This window comes from Galeopterus variegatus, unplaced genomic scaffold (genome assembly GCF_000696425.1).
Source record: "Galeopterus variegatus unplaced genomic scaffold, G_variegatus-3.0.2 Scaffold5984, whole genome shotgun sequence".
In the NCBI taxonomy this organism is placed as follows: domain Eukaryota; kingdom Metazoa; phylum Chordata; class Mammalia; order Dermoptera; family Cynocephalidae; genus Galeopterus; species Galeopterus variegatus.
This window is the reverse complement of record NW_007732095.1, coordinates 44,191-57,748: the sequence shown is the minus strand read 5'-3', so window position 1 is coordinate 57,748 and position 13,558 is coordinate 44,191. Positions and strand designations below refer to the sequence as shown.

At 49.7% G+C, this 13,558-nt stretch overlaps 1 protein-coding gene across 1 annotated transcript in view; it reads left to right on the top strand.

Annotated features, from left to right (window-relative positions):
- The window catches only part of DENND3 (DENN/MADD domain containing 3), a 66,558-nt gene that overhangs the window by 26,681 nt on the left and 26,319 nt on the right, over positions 1 to 13,558 (top strand). Inside the window, exons 9-11 of the mRNA XM_008590302.1 lie at positions 6,350 to 6,505; positions 8,113 to 8,209; positions 13,269 to 13,372. Coding sequence (XP_008588524.1) covers positions 6,350 to 6,505; positions 8,113 to 8,209; positions 13,269 to 13,372 — 357 coding nt within the window. The remainder of the gene's footprint in view (positions 1 to 6,349; positions 6,506 to 8,112; positions 8,210 to 13,268; positions 13,373 to 13,558) is intronic.

The window sequence follows — 13,558 nt, the reverse complement described above, 5'->3', positions numbered from 1 at the left end:
GTTCTTAAAGGAAAAGCTTTCAGTTTTTCCACGTTCAGAATGATAATGGCGATGGGTTTATTATATATGGCTTTGATTATGTTTAGATACTTTTCCTCTATACCTAATTTATAAAGGGTCTTTGTCATGAATGAGTGTTGGATTTTATCAAATGCTTTTTCAGCATCTATAGACATGATCATATGGTCCTTGCATTTGATTTTATTAATTTGGTGTATCACATTTATTGATTTGTGTATGTTGAACCAACCTTGCTTCCCTGGGATGAATCCCACTTGATCGTGGTGAATGATCTTGCATATGTGTTGTTGTATTCTGTTTGCTAATATTTTATTGAGGATTTTTGCATCTATATTCATCAAGGATATTGGCCTGTAGTTTTCTTTCTTGGTTATATCTTTATCTGGTTTTGGTATCAGGATGATGTTTGCTTCGTAGAATGTGTTTGGAAGCTTTGCTTCTGTTTCAATCTTTTGGAATAGTTTGTAAAGAATCGGTGTCATTTCCTCTTTGAATGTTTGGTAAAATTCTGCTGTGAATCCATCTGGTCCTGGGCTTTTCTTTGTTGGGAGCTTTCTGATAACATCTTCAGTCTCCTTTAATGTTATCGGTCTGTTCAGGTTTTCTATATCTTCTTGGTTTAATTTTGGAAGCTTGTGTGAGTCCAGAAATTTATCCATTTCCTCCAGGTTTTCGAACTTGTTGGCGTATAGCTGTTTATAGTAGTCTCGGATGATTCCTTGTATTTCATTTGGGTCAGTTGTAATATCACCTTTTTCATTTCTAATTTTTGTTATTTGAATCTTCTCTCTTCTTTTTTTTGTTAGCCATGCAAGTGGTTTGTCGATTTTGTTTATCTTTTCAAAAAACCAACTTTTTGATTTGTTGATCTTTTGTATTGTTTTTTGGGTTTCAATTTCGTTAAGTTCTGCTCTGATCTTGATGATTTCTTTCCTTCTGCTAACTTTAGGTTTGGATTGTTCTTGTTTTTCTAGTTCTTTAAGGCGCTTTATTAGATTGTTCACTTGCCAGCTTTCCATTTTTCTGAGGTAGGCATTTAATGCAATAAATTTCCCCCTTAGTACTGCCTTTGCTGTATCCCACAAGTTTTGGTATGATGTATCATTATTTTCATTAGTTTCAATAAATTTTTTTATTTCCTGTTTGATTTCTTCTTGGACCCATGTATCGTTAAGTAGAATGCTGTTTAATTTCCATGTGTTTGTATACTTTCCAGTGTTTTGTTTATTATTGATTTCTAGTTTTAATCCATTGTGGTCTGAGAAAATACATGGGATAATTCCAATTTTTTTGAATTTGTTGAGACTTGATTTGTGTCCTAATATGTGATCTATCCTGGAGAATGATCCATGTGCTGATGAGAAGAATGAATATTCTGAGGTTGTTGGATGGAATGTTCTGTAGATATCTGCCATGTCCAATTGGTCTAAAGTTTTGTTAAGTTCTTGTGTTTCTCTGCTAATTCTTTGCCTGGTTGATCTATCCAAAATTGACAGTGGGGTGTTCAGGTCGCCTGCTATTATAGTATTAGTGTCTATTTCCTTTTTTAGTTCTAATAGAGTTTGTTTTATGAATCTGGGTGCTCCAACATTGGGTGCATACATATTTATGATTGTTATGTCTTCTTGATGTATCAGTCCTTTTATCATTATGTAGTGACCCTCATTGTCTCTTTTTTTGGTTTTTAGTTTAAAGTCTATTTTGTCTGATATTAGTATAGCTACTCCAGCTCGTTTTTCTTTTCTGTTTGCTTGGAAGATCTTTTTCCATCCTTTCACTCTTAATCTATGTGAGTCTTTATGGGTGAGGTGGGTCTCTTGTAGGCAGCATATAGTTGGGTTGATCTTTCTTATCCAGTCAGCCAATCTGTGTCTTTTGATTGGTGAATTTAAACCCTTGACATTAAGGGTTGTTATTGAGAGGTGTTGCTTTATTCCTAGCATTTAATTATTTTTTTGATTTTCTTGAGTGATGTTTGTTCCTTGCTTTCTGTTTTGCTGTTTGTTTTCTGTGTTTGTTGGTTCCTGAGGTTGCCTCTGGTGATTATGATCGTTTGTTTTCTTTTCATGATAGTCATTTTTCTTATAGTAGTGAGTTTTTATTTTACTTGGATTGTTATGGGAGTGGTAATTATCTTCCGGGATCCAATCCCAGTACTCCCTTGAGAATTGCTTGTAAGGGTGGTCGTGTGGTGATGAACTCCCGCAGTTTTTGTTTGTCTGAGAAATGTACTATTTGCCCTTCATTTCGGAAGGACAGCCTTGCAGGGTAGAGTATTCTTGGTTGGCAATCTTTGTCTTTTAGTATTTTAAATATATCATCCCATTCCCTTCTGGCCTTTAGGGTTTGTGTTGAGAAGTCTGACGTTAACCTGATTGGATCCCCCTTATAGGTGATTTGGTGCTTCTCTCTTGCAGCTTTCAAGATTCTCTCTTTGTCTTTGAGTTTTGTCATTTTGACTATAATATGCCTTGGTGAATCCCTTTTTGGGTTGAATACGTTTGGGGATCGTTGAGCTTCTTGGATCTGTAGATCTGTGGTTTTTCTTATGTCTGGGAAGTTTTCTGCCACTATTTTGCTGAATATGTTTTCAATACATTCACTTTTTTCCTCCCCTTCTGAAATACCCATGATTCGGATATTTGAGCGCTTAAGGTTGTCTAATATTTCTCTCTGATTGTCTTCGATTTCTTTGATACTTTTATCTTTTTTCTTGTCTGTTTGTATTATTCCAAAGAGCCCATCTTCAAGAACCGAGGTTCTCTCTTCGACTTCCGTTATCCTGCTAGTTAAACTCTCCAATGTGTTTTTTATTTCGCTGAATAACTTCTTCATTTCAGCAAGTTCTGCTACGTTTTTTTTTATGACAGTGATTTCCTTGTACATTTGGTCTTTCATGTCTTGAATGTTTTTTCTGGTTTCATCATGCTGTCTAGCTGTGTTTTCTTGTATCTCATTCAGCCTCTTTAGAATTAACACTCGAAATTCCCTGTCATTCATTTCAAGGGCTTCTTGTTCTATTGGATGGAGGACGCCGAGTATTTCTAAATAAAAGTGATTTGTCTTTATTCTGACCTTGTCTAAATACTAATTATGGTCCTATAGAGTCAGGGGACAGTCACATTCTCCAGGAAACCTCCCCCTCTCTGTCCTGTGCCCAGGATCCTGTGTGTATCATCTTTGGGGTCCCTTCTGCTTTGTTCGTCCATCCATCCATTCTTCCATTCGCTAGATATGTATCGCATCCCATTGCACACCTGGAATTGGGCAGGATCTATGTGCTGATGACGGAACAGCTGTGGCCCCTAACCCGTGACACTGTCAGTCTGCTGGACTCTGATGGGCACTGTCCATTATCCTGAGCGAGAAGTTGTCTTTTTCTTTTCACCTCCCCTGGCACTCTATTGGTAATCATTTTTTCATGCCTTTTTTACAGCCGGTTCTGTTTTCTTTCATCTCTATTACTAAATTTTAGATCAGGCGTAGGCAAACTTTTTCCAAAAGAGGCCAAATAATAATTTAGGCTTTGGGGGCCCTATGGTCTCTGTGGTCTCTGTCGTGGTGGAGGGGCTTGGCAGGGGCTTTCTTCCATGAGCTTCGCCAGGGGAGAGTGAGGCAGGTAAATTGCTGACTATGTCAGGGTGAAGGTGGGTGCTGGGGGTTGGGCATCCTGGGTGTGTCCTGATTCGGCGCTGCCCCAGGCCTAGCAGTACCGGAGCTCCCTTGGGCTCATTCTGCAGAGTACTTAATTTCCTTTGGAACTTTCCAAAATGGTAGCAGAAGAAACCCTGCTTTTAGTCGTCACAGCCTGTAGGGTCTGACTGCGGCCAGACCTCGAGCGTGACTCACAGAACTGATGCTGGAGGATGCGGAACAGACGCAGCAGCTGCTTTTAGGCGTTCTCGCAGACGGCCAGGCTGCACTTGCTTCTGGGGAAGCCTCTGATGCTGTGGGATGTGGTTAGGGTGGCTCTCTTCTCCCCTTTCTTTTGTCATTTTATTGGGAGACGAGGCGTGGAAGGAGCTGACCCTGGTAGAGTGGGAGATGGGGCAGACTTCATCTTGGGTAACTTCCACTTGGCAGTTCTGATTTCTGACTCTTACCTTGGTACTGGTTGTTCCTTCTACCTGGGTGGTTTCTGTAAAATATTTAGGAGCACTTCCTTTAGTATTGCTCCTTCCATCTTAAAAAACTGAAAAAGGCCAATAGCCACACTAGGGCGAGGGCACAGGAGGAGTGTTTGTTTGCTGGAGGAGCTAAGATCACAAGGTCCTTCTCCTGCTGCCACCGAGGCTTGTGCTCAGGGGACTTGTACCAGCTGTTCTGTTGGGAATTTCCCTCTGTGTGAACTCAGAAGGCAAAACTTGCATTCGCAGTGGCCCTGTGTACTTTCTGATAAGCACAAGCTGCATCCCCTGACTTTTAGATGAGTGTGGCCCTTGCAGGCTTTTGGTGGGGCTTCTCATGTGTTTGCTCTGGTCGCATGTTCACTCTGGTCATGTGTTCCCAGCAAGATGGGATTCTTGCCTGTGTCTGCCTGTGATTGTTAGAATTCCAGAATATAAACGCACACAGTGCAGAGGTGGGATCACCGTGTTGGCCAGACCCCCCTCCACCCCCTTGCCCCCAGAATGGATATGTGGGGTGGGGTGTCTCCTGCAGTCTCATTATGGGAGACTTCGTTTTGTAAACGTGAACTAACCCGTGTGTGGTAGGTGACCGTCTGCCAGAGGCCTCTGAGACCATGATCCAGCCACAGTCTTGGTCCCACACGGGCATGTAGCCAGGAGGGCTGAGGAGCAGTGGCCTTTCTTCCCCAGCCTCCCTGTGATGCCCTCTGCTCTCTCTGCCCGCGGTCTGCATCACTGTGATCAGCAGTGTACCTTTGCCTCAGCCCCCCTGCCGCTGCCTAATCCTCCTGGGACAGGGACAGGATCCCCAGCCAGGGCTGTGCTGGCTGAGTGCCCAGGTGAGAAAGAAGGATGGATCCCAGGGGGCACAGGTGGCCTTTTCAGATCTGATTGTCCCTACACCAGGAGGTACAGGGAGAGAGAGTGCCGCTGCAGGCAGTGTCACAGCCTTTTATGCTGGAAAAACCACTGAAATTCCTTTCCCTGTGATGCTCCGTGTTCTGCAGGTGAAAGGCCGGTGTGGTGCCAATAAACAGCAGCATCGCAGTCACGACACTTCCAGGCAGGGGTGGTTACCCAAGGTCTGTTTAGCCAGGACCAGCCGGGGCTGGGGACGCCCTCAGCAGCTGCTGCTGGGCACGTGGGGAGTGAGCCCAGGGCCCCACCCCTGCCCTCCACCTGCTGCTGCTGATGGCTGGGACCTGCCCCCCACCCGCTGGGCCCAGCAAGCCCACCCCACCCACCGTAGGCCCCGCCCCTGCTCCCCACCCCCTCCCCGCATCTTCTCTTTCACATTTCAGGTTCCTGGTCACCTGGGAGGACCTCTCCACTCGTTCAGTCTGACCATTTTCCATTCCTAGCCCAGCCCTCTGTTTTGATTCTCTGCCTAACCTCCCGTTAGCTCATGTGTCATGGTTTATCTGTTTTCTGTTTCTCTCCACTTGCACATAAGTTCCAATCAGGCAGGGGCTTTGCCTGTGGTCCCCTCTCATCCCAGTACTCACGATGGTGCCAGCATGTAGAAGGTGCTCTGGAAATACTCGTGGACTAGACGAATGTTGGTTATGGTTATTTTGCATGTTTAAAATTGCACCCTTGCTTGTTGATTTTCAAAGTCCCCCTAAAAGCACAGCCTTGAGTAGCATTGGGAAAGCCAGGCATCATATTTAATAGTGTCTCAGGGTTGACAGAGGTAACCATGAGGCCGTGTTCCTGAGTGAGGACCTCAAGGTGAATAAGTGGCTGTCCCTGCTGAGCCAAAAGCAGTGACACCCGGAACACTTGGTGTGAGGCACAGAGGGGCATCCAGGCCTGCCTGGGCAGTGGACTGTGACTGTCCTTCCTGGGCAGCCCAGACCAGCCAGACCAGAGGCAGCCTAAGTAAGCTGGAAGCCTCTGGCCGTCCTGGAAGGGTGTGTGCTCACCAGGCAGGGCGAAGGGGGCGGAGTGATTCAGCTTGGATAGAAACGTGTGGCCCGGAGTCCAGGCCTTCATGAGCTTATGTGTGCCGGGAATGAACTCTTCCAGCAATGTATGTTTAATGACCTCCATCCCCAAGTTGTTGGTGGGTATTCTGAGCATCCTAAGTGTTCATTCCTCTAGTGGGAGCAGGCCCCTGCTGGAGGGCTGCCTGCTGCTGGTGAGCAGCGGCCTTGGTGATGCCCAGCTGTGGCTGGCCTCGGTCTACTTCCTTCCAGGGTCCAGAGCCTCCGGCTGCACCGGGAGCTGCACCTCGCTCACCTGAGCTCCAGCACAGACCTGAATGAGGGTCAAGCCCACCGGCGAGCCTGGCAGCAGGCACTCAACAGCGAGATCCAGCAGATCACCCTGCAGCTGCTCGTCAGTATCTTCAGGTATTTGGCAGAATGTTCCAGGATCTGTAGGAAGGTGACCAGCCAGCCTTCTGTCCCATGGTGATAGTGGCATTCCAAAGCTCAGGCAATTGAAATAAACCTATGGCTGCAGAAATGAGAGTGGCCGCCACCCCTAGCATGCCTCTTCTTGCAGCCATGACAGCAGGTGTATTGGGGCTGTGTGACTTTACTCTGACCCTGCCTCGTGCCCTCCGAGCCCCCTCTGTCCCTCCTGCCAGGGGCTGCCTGAGGGTGGCTGTTCCAGGGAGACGTGCACCTGGCCACAACCCTGCAGGGAGAGCTCGTCCATGCGGGCATATTTTGGCCGAGGGCTCTGTCCCCAGAGGCCTGCATTCAGGGACGGGCGAGGGGACAGACGGGTCTTTTCGACCTGACTCATAAGCTAGATAATGAAGCCACCTGGAGGAGAGCTGCTAGGATGACGGGCACCCGGGATGTGCCTGTCAGAGGTTTCTTCTGCCTCCTCGTTCCAGTGATTGTCATTGTCACACGTGCCTTGCTCGCTGCTGCTTCCCCAGCATTCAGGCTGGGGTTGGGCAGCGTGTTCATGTTAGGGGTACAGTGAAGGGATTGGGTTGCTATTTCTGGCCTAAAAGTGCAGTCATTTAAGGAATGTATGGTAAATATATGCCTAAAATGATAACTTTGTGAGCCATTTTTAGGGCAAAAGCCTTTCACTCCTCTTTCTCTTCCTTCTCTTTCTCTTGCAGTGTCCTTCTGTCCTTCTGCTTCCTTCCTGAGTCCAGTAGCAAAGGAAGGCGTCCGACGCCGGGGCTCGCTCTCCCAGATATGCCTTATTTTTTGGTGTATTTATTTACACAAAGCAGATAATTTGTTAGGAAAAAAACGGGATGGTGTATTACAGGCACGTGGTATTATCTCTGCTCACGCAGTATAGTTCGTGTGGTCCTGAATACGTTGTTTTCCTTTTGTTCTTTGAAGACAAAATCTTCCATAACCAAGGCTTTAAAAAAAAAAAAACTTTACAAGCTCAGCGAGTTGACAGAAAAGCAGAAAATACGATTGCAGATTGTAAAACTTCAGGTCCCCTGCATGAGATCATTTTCCTCACAAAGGAAGGATAGCTTTGAACACTCTTCATACTGAATGTGTCCTGTAAGGTTATCAGTTCTGCCTGTAGAATATTGCTTCAGATCGGGAAGACCGTATGCTAAAATTTCCATGGGATGATAATTTATAACTGTAAGCGGTACAAAGGATGAAGTGACTTGTGCGGGGCAGCTGGTGGCCGAGCCAGGCCAGCGTAGGTGTTACCACTCTGAACTCGATTTGATTTGTGTGAACAATGATTGATTATTGTGTCTTAATTTGCATAAATAACGAGGGGCCTGAGGAAGGTGAGGACACTGACGTTGTCTCCTGGAGTTTCATTCTAGCCGGGGGGAAGTTATGCTCGACCACAAAATACATCCAAACTGTGTCATTTGCGGAATCAGAATAATCTTTCTGAAGAACGGGGCTTTTCAGAGTGTGCAGTTCTTGTCGCAATTTTTCTGCTCCTAAAAGTGATGTCTTTCACGTCTTTAAAAATATTTTAGCACTTCGACTCTCTTTCTCTTTGTTAGGGAGGTGAAGAATCATTTAAATTATGAACATAGAGTATTTAATAGTGAAGAATTTCTCAAAACAAGAGCTCCCGGGGATCAACTGTTTTATAAACAGGTAAGAGGTGTGGGATTTGGGCATCTCTGTTCGATCTGTTATACTTTGCTATATTTAAACATTTTCAAAACAGGTTTTTATCAACATCTGTTAATATTTTATTACGTGCATTACCTTTTCCAGAAAGTTTGCTTTAGCACAGTTCCTTTTGATCATTTGGCCATCTCCTATTTTTTAAATCAAATATACTTTACATATAATAAAATACACCCATTTTTTTTTCCTTTTTGTCTTTTTTTGCTCCCGGCAATGGGACCGCAACCCTCGGTGTTGCGGCCGCACCTCGCTCAGCCAGGGAGCGGCCGGTCTGTATGTGGGATCCGAACCCTCGGCAGGAGCGCCACTGCGCTCACAAGTGGTGCACTGTAGCAGTGCGCCACCGGGCCGGCCCAAAAAATACACCCATTATAAGTGTACAGTTTGATGAGTTTTGCCACACGTACCTACCTTTATAACCACTTCCTCGATCTGGATGTAGAACACGTCTGTCATCCCTCGTGATTCCTGGATTCCTGGGCCCTTCCCGGGCAGTCCCATCCCTCCCCTGACCCCGGGCAGCTTCTCATCTGTGTCTGTGCCTGCAGACGAGGCCTGTCGCTGGAGGGTTCCTGCCGGCGCCATCCCTGGGTCTGCCCGCTGCCCGCTGCTGCCCCGCCAGGCCGCCTCTGAGCCTGGCCCGTGCTGCTGCGTGTCTCAGCAGTTCGCGCCTTGTTATTGCTGGATGTTCCATCGTTGGGATGGAACACCTTTGTTTTCTGTCCACCTGTCCTTGAGCATTTGGGTTTTTGTCTGTTACAAAAGAAAGACAATATTAGGGGCTGTGTGCTGGCAGGCGACCGAAGTTCCATGCAGATCCTCTCGATGCTTTAGGGGCTTGTTTTTATGCTTTCGGGTGGTGGCGAGCAGCCCTTCTCTAGGGGTGGGTCACAGTCGAGCGCCTCTGCCCTGGGTGGACTCTGTGTTCTGGCTGTCTGGAGCACGGATGGCTCCCTGCCCTTAGTGAGCTTGCAGAATTGTTTGGCTCACGCTCCCTGGGTGCTCCCTGCCCCGTGCTGTGTGGTTTCAGCCTGTATTTGAGCACCTGAGTCTCTGCAAAGGCTGGAGGACACCCCCGGGCAGCGTGCAGGAACTCTGCGGGTCGCCCTCCTCTCCAGACTCTGCCCCGAGGCTTCGGCGGCCTGGCCTCCCGAGCTCGAGTCCGTCTGTCCTGGCATTCCTTCCAAGGCCGGGGCAGCCCTGACCGTCTCACCCAGCCCCCTTTCTCAGGAGTCACAGTCCCAGGCTGCTGCTTGTTCAGTGCCTGAAAACAGTCATTTCGTCTGTTTTACTGAGTTTCCCCAGAGCTTATGTCAGGAGGATACACCTGAGCCTTGCTGGGTGGAAAACAAAACTTTGTCGCCCTGTGCCCTCCATACACACTCCTGACGCCAGGTGTGTGCGGGAAGTGGGGGTCCCCACCAGCAAGCAGTCGGCTCTGCAGCGGACACCAGCTGGCTGTCCTCCCATTCACTTCCGGCGCTGCCTGCCTGGAGAGAGCCTCGGACCCCGCAGGTGGAGGGCGCAGTCCCTCGAGACTGTCCCCCACTTCCGATGCCAATCACAAGCCCCAGGTTGTGCCTGTGCTTCTTCTGACTGACCATCTGTAAATCGGGGTTCCCATAACCCCTCCCTGGGTTCAATTAATTTTTTAGAGTGGCTCACAGGACTCAGGGAACACTTACATGCAGTTACCAGTTTATTATAAGGGCTCTGACAAAGGATGCGGATGACGAGACGCGAGGGGCGAGGTGTGGGGAGGGAGCCGAGCGTCCATGTCCCCCCCGGCACCGCCTGCAGGACCCTCCACGGGTTCGGCTATTTGGAAGCTCCCCTAACCCAGTCCTTTGGGTTTATATGGGAGCTTCATTACAGAGACGTGATTGAAGCATGGACAACCATGTAGAAATGTGATTGGACACAAAGTGTGTTTTAATACTAATAGACCAGGTGGGGACAGCCAGCACGGCCTGTGTGGTCAGAGTCCTCTCAGCCTCTCTGTGCAGTGCTGCTTCCTCCTGGGCATGGGCAGGACCCTCTGGAATGGGGGGATCTTATCACCTATAATCAGAGAAGGCGGGTCAGAGGATTTCTTTATGGCCAGCGCCAAGACAGAAAGTCAGGGGAAGATTCAAGTCCTGCCCTGGGGAGGAAAAGGAGCAGGTGACAGGAAGGAGGAGAGGGAACAGAGAGACTCTGTCCTGAGGCCTGAAGTGCCAGGCTTATTGTTTCAGGCAATCAGGAGATAACAAGGGCCATGGGAGTCGTGAGCCAGGAACCTGGATGAAAACCAAAATATGCATGTGATAATATCGCACTTGCACACTGCGCGGTGGCCAGAAGGGGAGCTCACCTCCTTTAGCTACTATAACAGGTGGACCCAGTGTTTCAATATAGGACAGAAATGTCTTCTGCCTGTACAAATGAGGAGCAGAAAACAATTGAATTCATTCATTCTGTGAATATTCACTGAGCATGAGCGGTGGATCCCAGATCTGTGCCAGGTCAGGCTGGGTCGTGAGGACAAAGCCATCAGGGGACTCTGTGGCCCACATCTTGGAGTTCCCATTCTGAATACATCCAGCTTATTTGAAAAGCGTCTGAGAGCCATGAGAGGCACTGGAGGCTTTGGAGCACAGGCGTGACGTGCCCTGACCCATATGTTCCACATGTCACCTGACTGTGTCTTAAGACAGACCCTGGGGTAAGAGTGGACTTAGGAGAGCTGCCAGGAGGCTGTTGCAACAGTCCAGGGGCAGGTGGGGCTTGGCCCAGGCGGGCACCAGGGAGGTGGTGGGAGTGGTTGCTCTGCGTGTTCTGAAGGAGCAGCAGGACTTCATGACGGGCTGGATCAGGAAAGAGAGAGGGGTCAGGGGCGACTCCAGTTTGGGCCTGAACACTGGCAGGGGGGAGTTGCCATCAGCCCAGATGGCAAGTGCCTGGCAGCGCAGCTTTGCAGGCAGGATTGGGAGCCTGTTGTGGACGTGTAGGGTTGCTGTGTGTGAGACGTCGAGTGGTCGGGTGGGCGATGTGTGTGCTCTGGAGCTTGGGCGAGGGATCTGCCTCGAGGGAGATGTTTGGGTATCGCCAGCACCTACGTGATGTTTAAAGCCATGAGCCCAGGGGAGGTCGCTAAGGGAGCGAGTGGCCAGAGGGGTGAAGAGGACTGAGGCTGCCTGGGGGCTCAGTCCTGGGGCCTGCTAGGAGGTCGGGGGATGGAGGAGGGACTGCAAGGGAGATGGGAGGGTGTCACGGTGGTGGTTAGAAGCAGGGGAGGAGCAAGCTCACGGGGCCTCACTGTGCCGCGTCCCTAAGAGGAGGACTGAGCGGTGACCATTGTGACACAGGGACACAGTGGCTGCCATCAGTGACCAGGACAGAGCAACTTCAGTGGAGTGGTGGAGACCAAACGGGTTTAGCGGAAATCAGAGATGGGGCAGACAAGCCTCACAAGGAGTTTGTATGAAAGGGGCGCAGGGAAGGGGCTGCGCCTCTCCACCTGTTGGGTCCCACCTGTCCCCTCCTCAGGAGGCCTTTCTCTCAGACCCAGGGCAGCCTGCAGGTGGCGTCCCTGTGTGTCTCCCCTGTGACTGAGGGCTCCTGCAGGTGCGGCTTGTCTGTCAGTCTTGCCTGTGCCCCTCAGAGCCTTGCACAGACCAGCATGTGGAGATTTAAAACACGTCCTCTCATATTTCTTCACGGGTAGTTATTAAGTGTCCTGCTGACTTTATAAACAGCATGGCAAGTTCTTCCCTTTTTGTAATTGTTAACTGTTTTTCCTGATACAGGTAATATATACTCACTTGGGGGAAATGAGAAAAATACAATAGAGAAGAAGGAGGAAAAACAAATGGCCACTTCCCATGTGCTCCTGTCACCCTGGCAGTGGCCACCTGCTTTCTGCCCTTGTCTGTCCCCTCTCTGCTCATGCGCGTTGGCGTTTCCATTTTGCTGTCTGTGCTTCACGGTTTCCCGTGTGCTCACGTGCATCCTGCATGCTGTACAGATGTTTGCTCATGGTGCGTGCAAGGACCGCTGCGTCACCCACTCTCCCCCGTATGACGCAAAGCAGCGGAGCCCTGGGGACAGACTCTCGGTGCACAGGAACCGCGAGACTCTGCTCATGTAGGACCCACTCGAGAAAAGGAGCACAGGGGAAAATCAGAGAAATGGAATGCAGGGGTCAGAGAAAAGCCCAGAACTCAGAGCTGATGCCCTGTTTTGTGACCGTGGTGACTGCGCCTGGTTGTGGGTTCTACAGGAGCCTCGGCTGAGCTTGAGTCCTCTCCTCTGTCTGCTCCATGACCTGTCCCTAGCATCTCTCTGCTGTTTCATGGTGATCCCCTGCAGGCAGGGCCCAACCTCCCTCGTCCGTGCTTCTCCCGCTGGTGGAGGAACACTGGCACCGTACCCTCCTGTGTGGCCGTCCCCTTCCTCCATGTGTCTGCAGGCTGGCGCCACTTGTCGGGTTTTCCTGCGTCTGGGCGCTTTGCCCCCTTTTACTCGCCTGGGCTTTGGTGGCCTGCGGTCCACCGGCCTCTCCTCCTCGCTAGGCCACGTTCCCATGGTCGGTAGAGAGCGATGTCAGGGTGGGAACAAAGACACTGGCTGTTGGAGAGCCTGGCAGCCGTTGGGTAACATGAGCCGGGTGGAGGTGTGCGGCGGTAGACAGGTGGGGCGCGCAGCTGGCTCCCAGAGGATCCGAGGATCGGTGACACGGCACAGCACTGCAGATCCAGCTGGCGTGGCGGGCAGGTGGTCTGGCTTTTAAACTTTTTATGGTTTTTCGAATGCAGGGAGTAGCTGATTCTCTCAGCTGGGCAGGTGAGAAACTGCAGGATAGTCTTTGTGGATCAGAATAAATTGAGTGAGCTGTCCGCTTTGGGGAACTTTTGCCGGAGGAGCCAGGTGTTGGTGGCGTCCTGGCGGGTGGGGCAGGCACTCCTAGAGGGCTGCCACGGGCTGTGCCCGCAGACGCCGAGTGCACGGGAGCACGGCGGTAACTCGCCTCTCTCTGTTCCAGGTCCTGGACACCTACATGTTCCATTCTTTCCTTAAAGCCCGGCTCAGTAGAAGGATGGACGCCTTTGCCCAGATGGACCTCAGCACCCAGTCTGAAGAGGACAGGTACTTCACCGTTGCGTTTGGGACCCAAAGGCTCAAGCAGCGTAGTTTTATTTGGATGGATGAACGGTCAGTTCAGCAGGGAAAGTCCCAGTTTTGGAAACTCATGAGGGTGGGTAACAGCAGTGACTCTCTTCTCTGGATAGTTCTGTTTCTTGGGGAATACGCTGGACGTGCCTGACGTAGCAG